The sequence below is a fragment of the Atractosteus spatula genome, chromosome 2 (assembly GCF_055471065.1).
Source record: "Atractosteus spatula isolate fAtrSpa1 chromosome 2, fAtrSpa1.hap1, whole genome shotgun sequence".
In the NCBI taxonomy this organism is placed as follows: Eukaryota; Metazoa; Chordata; class Actinopteri; order Semionotiformes; family Lepisosteidae; genus Atractosteus; species Atractosteus spatula.
The window spans coordinates 60,109,354-60,130,693 of NC_142707.1; the positions used below are offsets into that span (position 1 = coordinate 60,109,354).

The window sequence follows — 21,340 nt, forward strand, 5'->3', positions numbered from 1 at the left end:
AATGTAGGGATGCCAGACGTCGCAGCACATCTCACTGGTGGTTTGAAGCAGGCTGGTTTGGTTGGCCACCCAGAGGGCAGAACATATGCACTTTCGACTCATTTTCAAGCATAGCTATGGTCAATCTCTTCTGTTGCCATGAATGTTACTTTTAGGACAAGGATACCGTACATTTACACACAGATTGTGAGAGGGCATAAATGATATAGATGCATTTTAAACACCAGCACAGAATGCATACAGGTCTTATTGAATAAATACCAGGAAATTGCTGATATGGCCCAATTAAACAATTGATTCCGATCACATCATGAAGTATCCTGGAACTGAACAAAATCCAGTAGATACTACAGCCCCACAGGACTTGGAATGAATATCTGTGCCTTAATTTGTTAGTAATTCAAACACCTGCTTCTCCAGTGAAGATTAATTTACTGCTTTGTGGCCATGTGAAAGATTAAGTCTTTCTAATTCCCTACAATATTTTCATGAAGATACATAAGGCCTTCCACTCTGAGATCTTTTGTTTTATTTGACATTGCTAGTGGTGTTTGGGAAGAGCACAGTAACTTGACATTAGGAGTCAAATAATTTAAGTCATAATCTGTTTAAACATATTAGATCAAGTTGAACAATGAGGATCAATGAATTACTGTTGTGGGCTTCATCTTAAAAGAGTGTCGTCTAATTTTTATTTAATCATTGGTGTTTCATTATTTTGTTAAGCACATTTCTTAGGGGGGGAAAACACCTTTATGCATGTCTGTAAAAGAATGTTTCTTCTTAAATCCTAAATAAAGTTTGTGTTTTTGTGTGGTTGTAGAGGATTAAATGTATTGCATCAGCATGTGTTTATTTAACCCAGTTTAACAAACATTTCTTACAGTCAACTATGTCTTTATATATTTTTTTCAAATGGAAATTTCGCAGCCAGGAAAAAATAGGTCAGTGCACTTTGATCATTTTGTTTTTAAATCCCAGTTGAGATCTTTCATTGTTTTGGAAAATCAGTGGTAACAGACTGCAGCAGCAAACTAAAAGTAAGGTTCTGGCCTTTCTAAGGAATGTAATGTGTTTGTATTTATGGGTCTGTGAGCTAGAGGTTTCAAGGATTGAACGTATTAAGATTATTGAAGAAGCTTAAGACAGATGAAAAGAGAGTGTAATGTACTGTGGGAAATGGAATTCCCACAAGTATGGTGGTGCAGTAGTTATTTCTTACAGAGCTGGGGCCCTGGTTTCAAATACTGGGGTGCTGTTTGTATGTCTCCCTGTGTGTTTCCTCTGGGTACTCTGGTTTCCCCACAGTCCAAAGACACTGGTAGCTTAATTGCCCCTGGTATGAATGTCTGTGTCGGTGTGTGCCCTGTGATGGACTGGGGGCTCATGCAGAGTGTAACCTGCCATGTGCCAGTTGCTTGCTGGGATAGGCTCTACCCTATTGCTCTATGACCCTGTATTGGATAAAGCAATTAGAAAATGGATGTTATTCTAACTTCTATTAGTTAACAATGTTACTTCTGTGCAGGAAGGATGGAAATGTACAATGTAGTTACTTCTTTTATAATATTTTATGTTCTGTCTATGTTTGTTTTTTTGTTCTTGAATATCAGAATCTGTCTTTTACAACAGTGCTGTGAGGAGGAAAATTAGTATTGTCCTGGAGCCAGTTGGTTGAGTTTAAGGCAAAGCAGTGGGTGTAACACTCAGTACCTCCCAGCCACTGGCCTTTATCATCAGTCTTAAAGGCAAACTGCAGTCCCAATTTCTCAGACTGATTCTTAAATCTTGGTAACAAATGAATTGATGTTATAGAAAAAGAAATACAAGTTTTGAATTAAGCACAATGGTGAGCTTTGTGAAAGCACTGTAAGTCACCATGTTAACGCAACTCACATTCAAGTTCCCATGAACTGGAATGTGATGCCCTTCCTGTTCACTAGTCTCCATAATGAATAATGTAATGTGATGTACAAGCGTATAAATACAGGTTGTGCAGCAGACATTTCACCACAGAAGTGTTCCAATGTAATGTGCATGCAGAGTTAACAAGTAAGTAGTATTTATTGGCAAAACGTCTCAAAATCAAAAGCAATATTTCAATTGGTTTAAAAGATGTATTCACAAGCCTACTTGTTTATAATGTGGCACACATCAATGGGAGTTTTGTTGCCTAGTTCTGAATAGCAGAACTTGGCGCCGCACGTACCTGGAAATTCCATCAATTTTGTGATGTAGTTTGGAGGTTTTACAAGTTACTGTGTACATTTTACTGTTATTGTAGTTTGAAATGTACTCATTTGGGTCATTTGGGACCCCAGCACTCGTGTTCCTGATGCATTCATGCCAGCATGTCTTGCACACAGTATCATGACGCGGTCAGATTGCACACACATATATATATATAGTGTAAATGGGTTTTAAGACGGGGCTTTTGAAAGTGCTGACTGCCTTGCTGAGAGATCTGATATTGGCAGGGAGATCCTTCTGTAGCTTTGGAGCTGCTGGACTTGCCGTGTTTGGGGATGGGAGTTGGGGTTCTGGATTCTCCTGTGGGAACTGCAGGAAAGCCAGTCCCTTAAGACCCCACAGGAGTATTTTATGTGTTTAATGATATGCACCGGTCAGAGGTATATGTTGTATTCATGCAAATGGAGCCTATAATCTTGAGGTATTGTTTGAAATAAACCACAGTTAAATGATGGGGTCAGCAACATCCAGTGTACTTGATTAATTAACAGGTTCCTAACTTGTGTGTTTAAAATGGAGTAATCTCTTGGTGGCAAGAGTAATTTCAACCCATTCAGAGAGAATTAAATTAGTATTCACCCAGCTAATTATGGATTTGTTTCAGAGGGCTAGTTTTGTATTTGTGAAACGCAAGAGAGCCTTTCTACTGCAGGAAATATTTGTCTCTTGGGTGTGAGCTAATGACTGGGGGATCCACAGGGAAGAGGGCAACAAGAGAGAAACGAGACTTGTGCTTGTTGTGCGAAAATCATGCAGACATGCCCGTTTCTTTTAATAAGAGACTACTCCAGTGTTACGGCTTTCTCCAGTGTTACCAGCTGACGCATTATGCCACAGAACCATGTGAACCATCCATGAATCTGTTGTTTTTTTTTACAGTGCATATGGTCACATGGGACAGGATCCAAGTGAACCAACTGCGAATAAGTGGTATCTGTTTTGCTAAGTGAACCACTGTATATAGTGGCGGTTTGATCAAATATCACAGTCAAATTTGGCTCTGAACAAAATGTGCCTGGTCAGGCTGTTGTTCATCCAGTATGTCATTCTCTGATTTTAGCGATTTGCCTTGGGTAATGTATACCCTTGCTTTAGATCATAGCTCAAAAGGACATGGATATGACCTCCAGCACTGACATGCCATCTACTTCTAGCCCTGAAACAAGTGCAGAGACTCACATTCCAAACAGCCGGAGACCCCAAAAGAAATACAAGGATATCACTGGGCAGTGCCTGGGGTTAACACTTGTGCTGCAAATGGCAGTCCAAATGTATGAGCCCGTGTTTAAACCATTTATAGCTCAAAGGAATGCTGAGGTATCAAAAACTCAAATGTGCTCAGCAGTTGTGCTCCACTGAAGTTTCCCATCTGAAGATGATAATATTTAATGTGTTCTGTAATGGAAACTGAGATTTTTTTTCCCCCAGATGCTATTAATCTAAATTATAGTGCACAGCACCATCAGGCTAAAGTTCAGTGCTGTTCTCATCTCTGTAGAGTGTCTGTCTCGCCTCTTTGAGTCTCGTTAACTGCAGAGGAGCAGACTTTGTCGATTGGGAATTAAGAATACAAAATTAAACTATACTGGACTGATGCTTAACAGTTAAAACAAATCGCAGGTATTCTGTTGTAGAACTTTCTATTCTTGTTCTGTGATTTATTTTAAAATCTCTTGATTTTTTTTTTTTGTATCTTAGTCCAGGTTTGATAAATTAGTTCACATTCTGCCGAAAGAAGCCTGTTTTCAGTTACTGTAATTAATTTGGAAACCATTCGTGTATGAACTTCTGCTTCTATCTTTACACAGATATTGTATGTTTTATATACTGTACATGTAAAGTGCCCTCCGTTTCATACTGCCAATGAAATGTGAACAAAAACATCTTTAATAGAATGAGTTCTATAAATTTAAAAACAATACAAGCAATCTTGCACTGTAATCAATATAGCATTGCACAGGGCAAAGTCATTTGTCATAAATGGGGAGTCCACATTACCTGTAAAGCGCTTTGAGTGGAGTGTCCAGAAAAGCGCTATATAAGTGTAAGCAATTATTATTATTATTATAATGAATTCCAGAAAAACCCAGGGTTACATTTATTTACACTTCTACATACTGCTAAAAGAAAATTCCTACCAAAATAAATCTACAATGAATAATAATCCAGCTCTTTGAAAGTGCAGTGGAACTATATAAAGGCCCCGGAGGTTTCCTGTTTCCCTGGGGTATGGAAAGAGGTAACACATGGAAGACATAAATTAGTAACGTGGCACATCATGATTAGGCAGTTAGTGCTTCATAGATGTTCGACAAAAGTATGGATCTCCATAAACCGTGAGATGGCTAGAACAGAATTTACACAAATCTGAATGTGCTATACTTTTTACTTAATTGTCCGTTACTTAAAAAAAGACTACTTGTAGAGTAGCAACTTTGCAGGAAGTGGGGGCAAGTGTTTCTTGCCACCCTGGGTTTCATGTCCTTGTTTCAAAGATGAAGCCTCTTTCTTTATAATATATTAATGAAATTTGACTTTGCTCTGTGTGATGCTATTTGGATTGCAGTTGAACAATTTTAAAATTATTTTAAGCAGAGGCATTATCGTTTAGTTTTATGATCACAGCTGGTTTGTGTTTCTACCTCATTGGGCATATTATTAAATCTTGTAGGTGCTGTATAAGTTGAATGGTTTTAACAATTCAATGGATGTCTTCAGAAGCCACACTGGTTCACTGGGTCAGAGCACATGGAGGTTTCTGCAGCATTTAGTGGACTAGAGAGATGTGGCTCCCAGATGGGTTGCTGGTGCATTGCATGAAATTACCCCTCAGCAACTCTAGTTCCCATTTTCATAACTGGGTGGACTGGAACAACTGGTGTGAAGTACCTCATTCAAGGTTAGACCAACAGTGTCTGTCCAAAGACACTATACCCAGTGGTTGTATACTATCCTTTGGGGAAACGGCATGTATCACCATTGTCTGTTGGACCACTCTAGAAGTAAACCACTACTTTCCCCTTCATTTATTAAGCAAACAAATGATTAACCTTTTTGATTCTGATGCTTTCTTATGTGGTCTTGGAGAACATAAGACCTTGTGTCCCGTTGATTCACTCCTTGTTACCTGCTGAGTGTGATGTGACCCAAAGCATGATAATACATAGGAAGTAAGAAATCTCGTGTCTTCATGAAAAGCTCATAGATTTGCAGATCTTAACCACACTTCTACAATGCTTAGAGAGTGGTGTAGAGAAGGAAACATGATATATCCACATTGAAGGTTCCTTCGTCTACTATTGTTTTTCTCCTTCTGTGCTCCTTCTGATTTTTTTCAGTTATATCTTAGAGAAGGTTCAGTAACCTTCCTCGGTAAAACTGAATCCCTAGCAGAACAGGGACTTGATCCAGGCCTGAATCTTCACCGTGCAGAGCTTTAACCAATGCACTGCTTCACCTCTGTCTCCTCATTTTTTTTTAAATTTGTGATTTGTTTGTACACTTTTTCTGCACTTTAAACTGCTTTACAGACTTCTCTAGAACAGATTTCTACCACATGACTGTGTAGTTTATTTCACACTCCCACAACCCTTTAGGTAAAGAAGTGCCTTCTGTTCTCCCTATCGCCAGTGCACTTTCATCTGGTTTCCACTTGTGTAAAACTTGCTCCTAGAAGGTATCCTGTAAAAAAAAAAAGTCTTTCCACTTCACATCAACTGCATTGTGCAGAGATTTAAAGAGGTTTATTTAAATCCTTCAAAAATAAAACAATACAGAACCTGATCAGAAGGGTAAAAGAATTCTAATTGTTTTTTTAGAGGGAAGCATAACATGTTTTTCTTACATAATGTAGTATCCCACAAACAAATTATCATCAGTGTGGAGACTCTCCCTCTACCCTGGAATAATACATACAACTGTAAAAAAAAAAAAAGGAACACTCTCTCAGGTACATTTCAGACATTCACTTTCATTTGCTGCATAAAAATAGTATCTTGAAACGAGCTTCCTACACTGCTGTGTGCTTCACAGGAAATCATAGGCTTGACACCGTTTTCACAGGAGCCTGCCAGTCTGTTTACTGTCTACAGGATGTCAGTTAAATTGCATGCAGCCAGAGGAAGGAAATGGTTAATATTTAAATCTAATAGCTGACACTCAAGCCAAAGGAAGCATCTGTTGGGAAGGAATAGAATTATCGGGAGATGTTCTATATTGGGAAAGTGTGTTAGCACTGAATGTGTTTCTGGTGCTGTGCTGTTGTAACACTCATCATCACCCTGGCGAAGTTGCTTTAATAACATTAAAATATTTTTTTTCCAGTAACTGGTTTATTTGTGTTCTGATATCTTCCATCAAAACTGATTTTTCTTGCTCAGAGTGATGCGTTTGCAATGAGATACTGGAATCATTCCTGTTGGTTTCTTCTAACCTTTTTTTTTTTAGCCACTGTTTCGACGAGTCTCTAGGTTTTAGAATATACAGTGCCTGCAGAAAGTCTACACACCCTGTCCAAAGTAACACAGTTTGTGGTCTAACAGCCTGAAAAGGAAAAAAAAAATCTTCTTTACACTTTAAATGTGTTACTTTGAAAATACTGTACTGTATATAGGCACCGTGTAATTCATTGTGCATGTATATATAGCAACAGAACTCAGTATTGCCAATCTCCCACTTAAACCATGTTATTAATTAATCTCAGTGTAATTATATTATCTGTTAAACTATGCTTATTTGACAGTGATACCAGTAAATAAGCTTGGCACACCATTTGTGGTCTGAGATGCTACACTGAGCAAGAATTTACTACTAATTTCCCAAGTACCTAAGCAGATGTTCAGATGATTTAAAGTTCTGCTTGTGTCCATGGAGCAAAGAGTTACTGGAGTCCTTCTTTTCTTGCAGACTCCTGTGCCATCGGTACCGAACTTCAAGCCGTCTATGTCTGTCCCAGACTGGCTGCAGGCCATCCAGAATTACATGAAGATGCTGCAGTATCCTTTTTGCACTGTTTCTCATCTGTTCATTCTAGACTGGCCATTATGGAACTTTGAGGAAAAAGCAAGCATTTTGTGTGAATACCTTAATTTATTTCGATTGAATTGATATATTGCTTGGAGTTCGCTTATTTGGGTGCTATCAAATTTGACAAATTCTTATAACTAGGAGTTTAAGGCTATTGACTCATTGATGTTTGATAAATTCAGTGGTGTAATAAATTGACCCTTCACCGACTCCCTCTAGTCAGTTTCATGAACATTTCATGCATAGCCCTGCTTCATTTTGTCCTTTTCCTAATTTGTTTTGGTTTTGTGCCAAGAAACGTGATACAGCTGGGGTTTTTACTGGAACAGTTTGGGTGAGGTACCTCGGTCAAGGTTATAAAAGTGGTGTTTCAGTTGGGATTTTGAAGCCACAGCCTTCCAGTTACTAATCCCTAACGACTGTGCCACACTGCTGTCCTTAACTCACAACTTACGGTATTCACATTTAATCTCTTTTACTAAGTTTTGCAAAACTCAATTTTAAAATTATTTTTCTACAAAAGTTCCAATATCAGAAGTGAAAACCAAAAAATCTAGTCCTAGTGCAGAGGTTTAATCTTTTATAGGAAGTTTACCTCCAATTTGTATGTGAGCTAAATAATTAAAATAATAATCTCCAGAAATCGGATTTTTCTGTTGTCATTGATTATATTGCCAGAAATGGTTTGGTGACATAATTGTCTTCTTAAGGCTTACCTTACATGCTCTGCAAACATGAAACCTTGCATGGTATTGTAAAATCAGGTTTGCACACAGACAGGTTACTCAGCTAATTGTGTGGCTCTTTATGCTAATTTTGTGCACTTACATTTAGGTTTGTCACTGCAAAGGTTTGAGTATCCATTCTTATCTTTTTCCTTTTTCCATAATTGTCCTTCATTTTTTGCTTTGAATGTGTAGAGTGTAACTTGTATAGAGTATAATTTTTATGAAAAAATAGTTGCTACTTTAAAAGTATCATGACTGCAAACTTTAAAGCAACAAAATGTGAAAACTGCAAGGGTCTGAATACTTTGGAGAGGCACTCTAATGGAACTTTTAGAACTGAGACCCTGTGAAATTGGCAGTAAAATGGCTTGCTTCCCGATGTATTTCATTTCCTTAGCTTTTCTGCTGACAGATACAACCACACAGGTACGCAGTTCTTTGAGATTAGAAAGACGAGACCTCTCAGTGGGTGAGTAAGGCCTTTTCAGTGCATTCATCTCTCTTATCAAATGTATTGGTTTCACTGGCAGTGCAAATTTTCTATAGTAGGGAAACCCTAATCCGAACAGCATTAAGGGATTCAGTTTGATAGGTACTACTCCAAATATTTGATTGTGAAATCTTTAAAATAAGAGGTTTTCCCTGGTTGTAAGCATTTTCATTTTGTTCTTAGGCACATGAAGTTCTGTCGTTTATCTAGGAGTGGCACATTGAAAGAAAATCTGGAGGGAAAGGAGTAATTTCAAGTCTCATTTTAATTGAGCTCCTCGTTTGTTGCCAAGCCATAATGAATGAATGTGTGAAAATCACAACTGACAGTGCCCCATGATTTGATTATATCAGTTATTGTCCATCTGTCTGATCTGTCTGCTAAACTGATGCCCCTATTCACAATGAATTACAATATAGCAAATCATTCAAACATTGTTCGTAGGAAACCTGTATCTCTTGTAACTTCCAACTAAGATGGCTCCTAACACGTAAATGGCCTCCCTGTGTGAAAATAAAATTTTAAGCAAGAATGTCTAAATATAAAATAATATATAAAAAAATCACACGAATGCAGTGTTCCAGTACTTGCTTGTAGTGATCTTATTGCTGCATGTTAACTGCTTTGTTTAATCTCAAGGAATAACAGCTTTAAAAAGCTGCTTAAGTGTGTTGTCAACAGCCCTGTAATGTCATCTTTTCCTTAAGTGTTCATTTAACACCAACTTGGCAAGCCCACAAGTTCAATAAATTGTGTCAATAGTTAGGATCTATGTATCTTTTGAGTCATTTTTTAAACAACTAAATATTGCGAACAGTGGTATGTTTTTATTCACAATCACATTTCTATTATTTTTCCAGGTTAATGGAGACTGCAAGAGAGATGACCAGAGAATCCCTCCCAATTAAATGCCTTGAAGCTGTTATTCTTGGAATGTATCCTTCCTTGTGTCTGTTGCTTGTGACTCTAAATTAGATAAACGGTTAGAAAATGGACTGTTGGCCAAATCTATGCATATGTCATTCTTATGCATATGTCATTTTCTGTAACCATATATTTCACTGATTATTTTATATGGCTCAGGACAAACCTTTACAGCCTCTTCTGTGCTGGACTTATAATGCTCATTTCTGGTGAAAGGTAAGTTTTGCTGTTGTAAAATAGAAAGGCTTCTACCATGAACTCATTTTGTAGAAGCCACAAGTTTTCAAAGGGGAGAGTACTTTCTTGGTACAGCTTCTAAATTGAATGAAAATCCGATCGGATTTGGTAGATGTTATCCACTTAGTCTACATCCCGTGACAGGCTTCTTGGTTGCTAGGAAACCAAGAGTCAGAATATTAAATCTGCAAGCATGAGACATTTGTTTCTGAACTGACACTGATTACTGACTTGTTGAATATCATTGCATTGTTGGGACTTTTCTGTTGAAGTTACTATCATGGTTTGCATTTTCAGTTCATATTTAAGACTATACTCACTACTGTATCTACTACTGATTTTCTACAGCATTAATATTTGAATAAGTTTTATATAGGTCAGAACTACATATTTAGGTTTCTGCACTGCTGTCTGCTGTGATGTTTACAAAAACAGATGAATAATTTAAAAGTTATAATTTAAATTTGGTATCTTTATATCCCAACCTTTTCTGAGAATTGAAACAGATGGTGTGTCGAGTGTAAATCGGTATCCAACCACTCGACCCTGCACATAAATTGTGAATATTTCATGAGGCGTAGATGTCAATTGTGAGCCAATCTTCTTTACAATAGGCACTACCTCATCTGACTTCACAGATGCACTCTTCATCTCTGTGCAAGAGACGTCCCACAGCACATTCCCACAAAATAACCAGATTTTGTTTTGAAGAATGAACTGGAAACATGTAGTGCTATTTTACTTGCTTTGAAAGTAGAAGGGTTTAAACCCTCAAGATCCTTTTAATATATAAAGACATTTTCAATTATTTTGGCCTTCTAGTCCATGCAGTTTCAAGATCGTTTCCGTGGCTACTCCATTGCTTCCAGGTAACATAGCCCTTGCTTGGCAGATTAGAATTCCAACTCTTTAGATCTCTGTTCCACCATTCACACTTACACATTGATTACCATTCTGTATGTATTGTGATGCAGTTCAGTCAAATCATATGCAATTTGATAGCAGTGACTAACAGGGTTACTCACAGCTGCTGCATTTTGAGACAGCTGTTTTTGCCGTCTTACTGCTTAATCACCAACCTCATCACAAATGCTCTAACAGAGTTACATTTGTTGCCGTTTCTTTTATATACTCTCAAATATTTAGATCAAATAGGGTTGATGATCTAAAGTTGAAAGTTTGATTATAAAAGTTGTTTTAAATGGCATTAGGTTGCCAATTTTCTGGACCCTCTATGGCAAACTGAAATGTATGGAGCCTTGGATGCCAAAGATTAATTTTGTCCCTTTGGGAGTTTGTTTGCCAAATGGTTGGTTTATGATATCTGAACCTAAAACATCTGCTGTACACATTTCTGTAATGGACTCTGTGGAAACTGTTTGCGAACGGCAGTACAAGATAAAAATTTGATTGATTGAAATTAAAATTACCACTGAATTGATATGGTTTCAAAGGTAGTGGATCAGTGATATTCACTCCAGGGCCCAAAGCGTACCAGTACCAGTTTTTTAGGTAACTCACAATCCTCAATTGAGTAAAGACCAGAACTAATATGAATCAGCTAAGTGAACAATCAATGTAAATGAAGTCATCAGGGTGGAATGTAATACAGAAGACCCAGCAGCACTCCAGGATCAGGAATGAATAGCAGAGGAGCAGATGAACTTTAGAAGTCCTAAAATCATCACTCAACTCTATGCTTTCTCAGAGAAATAGAGCTACAACGCATTACCGAAGAGAGCTCTGACCTCTCTCAGAACTGAGATTTCTCATGTGAGTGTGTCAGAATATGTATCCTTCTCTTCAGAGTTCCTGTTTTATTCCATGTGATTAGGCAAGCTAACCTTCACGGTGTACTTGCCTGCCCCTCAAGAGAGTGCACAGTAACTTGATCATTATTTAAAAGGGTAATAAGTGAAATAGGAATTCTTACTGCATATTAGGAAATGTGAATTTAAATTACCTGTAGCAGCTCAATGTTAAAATGTAGTTGTAATTATCAGCCTTCTGTGCTTTGTCATAGTCTAACATTTTTAAAAGATGATTGAGGTCCCCATTGGTTTTCATCAGACAGCTTCACATTGGATGGGTTAAAATTTTAACCAGACTGACTCCTTCAATTTTTTTTAAATGAATTTGGTAATTCTAGGTGTATGCTATGGCAATGATGGCATCAAGCATAAAAAAATTACAAATCAAGTGAATATGTGCAGAATAATAGTGAAAATACTCAGTGGTCTCCCTGACTGGCCGTGTGTTTATACAGATGCATTGCAGGAAATGACAACTTTGAAGGCCAGGGAATAGCCTTATTTGTAGGGTAACAATTATCTATGTGAAGTTTTATTTCCATGTGGTGCTAAACCTACCCACAGAAGACTGTATCACACTTGTGCACATAGACTTAGGCGTTACGTTTTTAGACTTAAAATGTCTTGTGCTGACTACATAAAGAGGAAGAAAAAGCTACCGTTTTGTGCTTTCCATTGTCTCCTGAAATGCAGTATTCATAACAGCTGTATACTTGCACATGTGGCTCTTCCTTATCTTACTGTGCATTCTTTCTTTGGTATAATTATTTAATGAGCATGGTGTAATAGAGAGATCTGGAAGTCAGTACACTAAGGCATCCATTTGGAGTCTCTGTGGGGGAAGGGGTTCTGTGGAGCATGGCTTCAGCTCGATGAACAGATGGTTATTCAAAATTGCAGAGGAGCTATTGCTGTTACGGTCTCAAATTGTTGATATGCAGGGAAGGCAGTGAAAAGGACAAGAAGTGAATAAGGAAAGTTGAAGGCCTTCTGTCTGGAATCACCATTCTATGTGAGTGTAACATGAGATAGTCTTGCTCAAAGACCAAAAGATTTCAAATTATTTTAACACTCCCCCTTAAGAGTAGCAAATTGTTTTTTAATCCCTCTTTCTCCTGGAAACCTGTGCCAGTTAGGAAAAGACAACACACATGACCCCTGTCTCGTGTTGCTGAGATGAAGTTTAAGAAGCCGCTGGGTTGTAATAAAATGGCTGTTGCTCTTGGTATATTCTTGTGTTAGAGGTGATGTTTCATCACAAACCCAATACATTTTTGCTTTAATTATGCTTCTTACAAAAGCTCACTCCCAGAGCAGGTATTTAATCAGGTTTCAGACACAGAACAAAGATAAGATCACTTTATTAGCCCTATACAATTTCTTGCATTAGGAATTTCTTTTCGCATACCCCAGCTTGCTCTCCGTGAGACTCACAGACAGGGAGAGAGAAGCCTGGGGTCAGAGCGCAGGGTCAGCTGTTGTACAGCGCCCCTGGAGCAGCTGGGGTTAATGGCCTTGCTAAGGGGCCCAGGATTCCTCTGCTGGCCGCGGGATACGAACCGGCATCCTTCCGGCCACAGGCGCAGATCCTTAGCCACAGAGCCACCGCTTCGCCTAAATGAAAGGGAGCACCAGGCAGCTCCTAGATGTGCAATTCAATGGCTTTCAAATGAATGCAGCCTGAATGTTTTTCTTTTCAAAAATCTTTTGTCTTATTGATTTGCAGTAATAATCTTATTGACAAGGCTTTGGGATCTATATTTTTGGCTTGTCATGGTTCACCAATGTCGGTGTGGAGAGTTCAACACAATGGCAAATCTATCCTTAGAAGATTATTAGGGTGTGACAAGCTTGTACACACAAGTATAATTAAGATTTAAAAAATGCAGTTAAAAATGCTAAAAATAGTATGTTGCTTATTTTATAGTTATTTGTATTTTATATCTGAAAGATTAAGAAGACATGACCATTGGAATAAATTTAATCAATAGAATAAATGTTTGATATAAAGTAGATGTTCCTGCAATGTATAGTAATCTATATACAGTATATAGATAAGATTGCCTCAGGAATCAATACTTCATTCTTTGTCAGAACTGCACTTACTTTCTGGGGGAAAAAAACATACAAGACGTGTATTAGTCCAATGAATTATGTAATGTATAAATGCACTGTGGGATAGTTATGAGTGTGAGGGTTTAACGTTTAAATCTAGGAGAATGTTGAAATTATGACCATACATGACTGAATGTCTCATTTTAATATGAATGTCAGGTTCTTGGTAAGTCAGCATTGAAGTTCAGGGTTAATTAGAACACTCTCACTTGACTCCCAAGACCTTTTATTGATTGAATTCTTTAGTTGATTGATTCTGGCACTTGCGTGTAAAGGGCACCTTGCTTACTTGAACATTTAACAATGTAAGCTTGATCTGATACTTGTATTTTAGGAGATTTTTAGGGAGCTAGTTAGCAGTGTTCCATTTCTGGACTTCAGAGATTGTGAAACGCCTCAGTCTGGCATAGATTGGAGCTTGTACTCAGGACTTGGTTATCTCTGCTGCACTAGCTGAGCTCCTAAGTGCACGCAAATTGATTTCATTTTCCATATGAGTAATTTATTTTCATTTCATTTTCATTTCTTAAAAAGGTGAATGGGATTTGTAGTTGGTGTCGGTGAAATCCCAACGTATTAATGCGTTTCATAATTGTCCTCATTCAGGAGTGTTAATTAAAATGTGGCTCACTGGATTTAAGCAAAAGTGCATACTCCCTGTCTATATGTCAGATACTTCTTATCATTCCTACCTATGTCCATTTATCATACAATGAGCAGTTATGACGAGTGGACATAAGGGAGCAACATCTTCTGAAGCCGAGGCCTGGGTGCACAAAAACCTAAACAAGCATGCATATCAATTACAGGCACCAGTTAGCAGTGGTGATTATAGGGCCAAGGGGCACAAAACCAACAGAACCAGGACTGAGAATTCATATTATTAATAATCAAGACTATCTGAAGCTAATACAGTATTCAATTTGATTGTCATAACAATAGTCAATCCCAGTAACTTTCATGACCACCTCTCAAACTGCAATCATAAGATTTCAGAAGCCAGATCTTTAATGTATACAGAATGAATATTGCATCCTTTTTACTTAATTCAGTTTCTCATTTTACAATTCTTTAGTTGCTGGTACAGTGTTCTTATTGTCCATGCTGTTCAGTCGATTGATCCTCACGCACAGAAGAAGGTTTATGAAACCCTTAACCCCGAGGAACTGACAGCTACCTGACCAATGGACTGACGTCTGTGGAGCGCTTCCCCATCAGCTTCAAGACGCAGTTCTCAGGGAACTATTTCCACCACGTGGTGCTGGGCGTGTACTGCAACGGGCGCTATGGTTCTCTGGGCATGAGCCGGCGGGCTGACCTGATGGACAAGCCCCTGGTCTTCCGCACGCTGTCCGAGTTAGTCTTCGATTTCGAGGAGTCCTACCGGCGCTACCTGCACACGGTCAAGAAGGTGAAGATCGGCCTCTACGTGCCTCACGACCCCCACGTCTTCCAGCCCATCGAGTGGAAGTATCTGGTGCTCAATTCCAGCAAGGTGAGCCGGGAGGACATGCGCAAGGAGCTGGAGAAGCATGCCAGGGACATGAGGATGAAGGTCAGTGAGACTTTGCCACTGGAGAAAAATAGAGAGAGCTGTGAATTTGTGGGACATTTTTCAGGAGTGGCTTTGATGGTTCTGTTGAACTTTGGTTATATGTAAACTCCAAAACTGCAGTTGTCATGTTTTCATTTTCCCCACCAGAGAAAAGCAGTTTTGTTTCTTGCACATTCATGTCCATTATTGAATATTAGCATAGCAGATGAACTTTAGAACTACAAAAGCTGTGACTTATTGGTTTTAATGAAAGCAAATCTGGCAGCAAATTAAGATCTTGTCTCTGTAGATGCTTATTTGCCAGTGCATGAGCTCTCCTTAGCTTGTGGATAACCCCTCTTGCTTTCAGAAAAAAAGTATTTACCTAGTAATTCATCAAAGGGGTGCTACTGGGGGAATACAGAAGATTATTTTCTCCAAAGGTTTCTGAAAAAGAAAAATGATTATCTGAAAATATGATATGATCACACAGATCCACTCATTTTAAATAATTGTTTTTGAAGTCATAAAGACCTGGGCAATTCAATGGCTCCTTAAAACATCTGAGATGCAGCATTTTTTCAGGAATCCCAAAATATAAAACATACAGGTTTTAGTCTGATCATTAAGTCAGTCATGAAATTGTCATGTCATTCACCGCTTTAATATCTATTTGATAAAAATCCTAAAATTCCAATGATTCTTAGATGACTCTTAAAAGTGCTTCTGGCGAATAATGATCATCAGAAATATATTTCAGTGGCTGCCTAGTGCCAGCTGTCTTCAGGAAGGTAACTTGAAGCTCACAGTTTATTTTGGATTAACAAATCATTGAGTGGTAAGCTGTCATTTCTGAGCTGCTGCTTGTTTCTTGCAAGCAAAACAAATCCTGCTAGTACTGTTGCGCTCTATATCAGCCATTAACTGTCAAACTGCTGACAAACTTCCAAGCTCTCAGAATTTGATAATGGTAAGGGAGCCCTTCTAAGAGTCTGGGAATGTAACAGCACACTCAGTTATTCCTGATGAAAATAGCAAGGAATAAATGTTTTGTAGTGCAATTTCAAATTATACCTGGTTTAATTCCAGGGTTAACTGCTGAGTATGGAGGAAACTTTTATATTAAGGCTGATCGGTACAAGTGCCTTTTGAAAATGTCTCTCCATTGAACACTTTGCATCCAAAACAGATCAATTTTTTCCCCAGGCGATTTTTCATCTTGCAGTTTAGTGTAATTAGGATCATGTGTATACCGCTAGCATTCTAATGTTCACAGTAGAGTGATGAATTTGGAGGTCTTGGTTGTATTTGTCAGCCATCTTCACATCTTCATTTACTCCCACATAAACAATAAATTCAAATGACTTCACAAATTCCTTGGTATACTGCAAATTCCTCTTAAGGTTTCTACTTTTCTCAGCATCTCAGAGGGTGTATAAAATTTTTCAATTCTCCCCCCAATATGCAATAAAAAAGAGCAAGCTTCTCCTAAAATTAGCACAGAATGAATTTATATTTCCTTTTTATTTTTATTTTTCTTTAATATAGAACAGACATCCATATGTTTCTGCTTGCTCAGGGGCAGTTGCTCCATACAGACAGAAATGTGGTGTTTTGTCAATGACGAGTTTAAAAAAAACTGATCTCTCATCCTTTACTTTTGTTTCATTCATATTGGATCTAATCTGGAGGTCGATATCTTCATTTTAGGAACTGCTCTTGACTGGATTGTTTTAGCGTACAACGGTTTTTAATTGACTGTGCTTACAGAACAATTGCTAGTAAGCAAACATCTTAAAAGGGAACTGCAGTCCCAATTTCTCAGACTGGTTATTAAATCATGGTAACAAAATAAATTAAAAGATGATGTCACAAAATTTTACAAATTTTGAATTAAGTGTAAAAATTGTGAACTTTGTGAAAGTACTGTATGGTCACCATGTTTGGACGAGAGCAACAGTTCTCGCGAATTGCAGAGTGAAAGCAGCCCTTCCTGCTCACTAGTCGCTGTAAGCAAATGAGAGCCGCGGTTTCCTAACAATGTTAATTATTGTATTTTAGCTCTTTTTTACAATACTTATACAAGGAGACATGTTTTTTTAGATACTTTTGTGTTGGATTAATGAAAATATTTACTATCAATATAGCAGCAAAATATGCATGGTCTAAAGCATGTTTACAATGTAATAGGGCAGCTTTCACATCACTGGAAATTGTGTTGTCTTATTCTGAATAGGAGGCAATGACAGCAATATGGCATTATGCACTCATTGAAACTTCTAGCCTTTTAGTCTGCTCGTTACTTGTGATGTAAATTTGTGGTTTTACACATTACTGTGTACTTGGTAGTTTCATTGTGGTCTGAAATGCACTCATCATTGCCGGTTCATTATAATGCCTAAAGGTGAAAATAGCGCTGCAGTTCCCCTTTAAGACAGAAACTAATATCTAGTAAAGCTTTATTGAAGCACAGGGAAATGCGAGTTCATCTGAAGTGCAAGACTGAGGCATGTCTGTGGCTGTGAAGCCTGTGCTACTGCAGTGAGGGGACTGGAGTTGGCTAGCGTTCTCCTCTGCTCGTCGTGACGTGTGCGGGGACTTGCTGAAAGCACCTGTTCTTCTCCCTGACAGATCCTGAAGTCCTCCATAGCACAGTCTCCAGTCAAAGAACGTACCAGAGGCAAGTCCCTGTCTCCATGCCGGAGGCAGTTAAGCCCCCAAAGACGCCACCTACACAGGCGCGACAAATCGTAAGTCATTTCACCGCTGATTTCAGGTTTTTCAGTCTTTGAGAATACTAAATTAAATAAACGTATGGCTCAAAGGTACTGAAATTCATTATTTATGAGCAACCCTCTTGCTCCTAAAGTATAAAGTGAATTTTCTGTGAGTCAGTTTATTTCTTATAAATTACATTGCTTTCGGAATGAATGGAGACATTTGCATTTGTCAGATTCTCATTAAATTTAGACACATCTAATGTGTTTTGGAAAATTAAAGCATATAGCAGTATTTTTAGTGTTTTTTAGGTTTAAGTACTTCACTATTGCAGACAAAACTACAGAGGGGAAAAATCAAACACAAATAGGTGATCATTTGTTTGTTTTATATGGTAATAAAAATGAGAATTTTTCTCAGACCCGTTCTTTGTAGATGAGGGCATTCATGAACAAACCAGAAGGCACAAGTGGAAACTAAATGCAGGGTGCATTTAAAAATGAGAACAGGAGAAACACCTTTACCCAAAGGGTTGTTGGAGTGTGGAACAACCTACCCAGCCATGTTATTGAAGCTGATACCCTGGCTTCTTTCAAGAAACAGCTGGAAGAGATTATTGGCTAGATTAACCACTAAACAAGCTAGATGGGCCGATCGACTCCTTGCCTTTGTAGCTCTTTTTTTTGTTCTCCTGCTTTTCACTTCAGACTCTTGAATTTCCATGTCTTACATTCCATCTGTCATGTCCATGAAGGTCAGGGTGGAGACCCGGGGAGGTCCCGGCCAGAATAGGGTGCCTGCAGTTGGGTGTTGGGGTTCTTGCTATGCTAATGTTTGCACACATGTATGTCTAGTGCTTGGAACATCAGTAAGTGGGTGAGGAAGAGATTTTAGCATTAACAAGTTACGTCAAATACAGGATGTTGGATTGAAGGCATGTCAGGAATGTAACAGTTGATGAACTTGAGGATTTTGAAGCTGAAAAATTGCAGAGCTTGAAATATTCCAAGCTCTGACCACTGCTCCACCATGCTGTCCTCCAGTACAGCAGTAGTATTTACAAGCTGCAATAAATGTCACTTGTCAAGTCCCAGTTAGACCTTTTAGCCTTGTGGGTCACACTACACTTGTGGGTCACAGTGTACAGGTAATGCCTGAAAGGAATGTTTCATTTTTTTCCCCAAGGAGCTAAATACATGTTGCTTGATGGTAGTTAATTCATTCATTGCAGGTCTAAATCTTTTATTGCAGGTTTGAGTTCAGAGATGTACAGTGCACATATAATTGCTAGTTGCTGAAACTCGTCCAAGTGGTGTTCTTCAGTGGTTTCTGATACGGACAGTGTATTACAATAATGGGGGCAATCACAAAACAGAGACATATACTTCTCAGATGCTGACAGCAAAATTAGTGGGTAGCAGTCCCAGCAATCCAGTGATGCTACGTTAATGGTACCTCGCTATGCTAGATAGCACAAAGAGGCCGAAGTCTGTGACTGTCTCCTTCTTCCCCACCTGCTTGTAATTATTTATAAGCTATTCTTCAACACACATTAAGCATTCCACTTGTCATCTTTTCAGAGATGTTAATTAGGGAGATAATTTGAGCCCACTTAATCATAGCTCAGGCATGAAAGCAAGATGTCACAAAAGAGCTGCATCCCCTTTAATCAACAGGCAGTCTTTTTTTTCCCCCCACAAGTACTCTCAAATCTTCACCTCTTTAAAACTCTGGCTTCCAGCTGGGCATCATCTTCAAGTTAATTCCAGGTTCGAAGTTACCTGTCATTAGTACCTTGCCTCAAGACTTAAGACACTAAATACACTTCTTCATAAAATATATCATGAAGAGTTGGGGTTCAAGAAATGCATAGAAAACTGAAAACAATAAATGTTTCTGGCTGTTTGTAAATCTTTTCACTTTGTGTTTGTTCTGTGGTTTAGTATTACCCTACTGTCCATAATTGCTTTGTTGCTGGGACAGTTTAAAAAGTACAAAACATGCCTGTAAGCAATTATGCTTTTAGAATTAAAAATACATAATGAAAGGAGTCTATCAACAGTTCAGAATTGTTTTTAGAGCTCGAAAAGCATTTTGAGCTTTTCATTTGGGTAGAATGGATGCTATTTATACATGAACCAGTTCATAAAAATGCTAAGAATAGCTTTCTATAAAATGACAAAATGTATAGTTGTGGTGTTCTTAAAAGTCCTCTTTGGGATCAGCTGTGAAGATTCAATAGTTAGAAAGCACATCGCTTAGGTTTAAAGAACATAACTGCTGTTACTCAGTTGTAAGGGAGGCTGAATGATAATAATGTTAATTGGGCATAGCCTTGGTGTGTGCTCTGTGGCACTAAGTTTAGCAGCTTGCAGTTTTTTATCACTTGAGTTTGTTTCTGTAAAATACAGCTAATGTCAGGTACAGGATATGATACAGTACATTCCAAATGTATTATGAGAAGAAGAAAAAGCATTCAAAGTGATGTAGGAAGAAAAGATGTTAAAGTGAATGAAATAATTGTAGTATTTAATTTTTCAATCAGCTGTCACCTCTGTTGAGAGTGTTTTGGAAACAATCGAGAGACTTTGACAAAAAAACTCCATTGATATTTATGGCAAGGAAGGAACATGGGTAGTGGTCAGTGTTTCATATTTAAAAGTGTGAAGGAATGCGAGCATGTGGTCACATTGAAACCTATGCTTCAGTTTAGAACCTTGTCTTGTGGGCACTCGCTGTATAACAGGAATGGGTATTCCTTGTCCTGGAGAGCTGGTGCATCTGTATGGTGCTCATGTAGGTTTGTTGCTGAGAGCTCTGGTTTCCTCCCATCTTCCACACTCATCTTCCATCCATCCATTTTCTAAACGCTTTATCCAAAGCAGGGTTGTGGGATGGAGCCATTGCCTAACTAAGCAAGCAGTGGGTTCAAGTTGGGATACACCCTGAACGGGACACCAGTCCATTGCAGAGCACACACAGACACGTGTACATTCACATCAGGGCCAGTTTTCCCAGAACCAGATTTACCTACCAGTATGTCTTTGGACTGTGAGAGGCAACTGGGGCACCTGGAGAAAACCCATGCAAACACAGGGAGAACATAAACTCCATGTCAATATTTAACTGACTGGACGGGTGTTCTGAGCATTGTGGTCATTCCTTGCATCCTCTGTTTCTAGGATAGATTCTGTGTTGCTATGACCCTTACCAGTACAAATATACACAGATGTTGTTTCAAATGATTGTAGAGTATTAAAATGTAGGTTGCCAGCATTTGAAAATTGTGCTGTTAATGCAGCCAAGGGCAATGCTGTGTAATCATTCATTAATAATACATTATTTCAGTGCAAGCAGAGTCCCAGACAGTCACTGAGACATCATTCCCTTACTGTGCCATTACAGAAATGAATCCTGAAGTTAGACTATGAAAAAGGTTTCTTCCTTTATTTTCCAAGCAGCTCTTGAAGCATTGATGGTAGTGTTTCCGTTAGTCTCTGGTGTGGTT

At 38.4% G+C, this 21,340-nt stretch overlaps 1 protein-coding gene across 1 annotated transcript in view; it reads left to right on the top strand.

Moving 5' to 3' along the window:
• vash2 (vasohibin 2) overlaps positions 1–21,340 on the top strand; it is a 31,610-nt gene that overhangs the window by 3,101 nt on the left and 7,169 nt on the right. Inside the window, exons 2-6 of the mRNA XM_088909627.1 lie at positions 7,156–7,244; positions 8,416–8,472; positions 9,354–9,428; positions 14,754–15,135; positions 17,746–17,864. Coding sequence (XP_088765753.1) covers positions 7,156–7,244; positions 8,416–8,472; positions 9,354–9,428; positions 14,754–15,135; positions 17,746–17,864 — 722 coding nt within the window. The remainder of the gene's footprint in view (positions 1–7,155; positions 7,245–8,415; positions 8,473–9,353; positions 9,429–14,753; positions 15,136–17,745; positions 17,865–21,340) is intronic.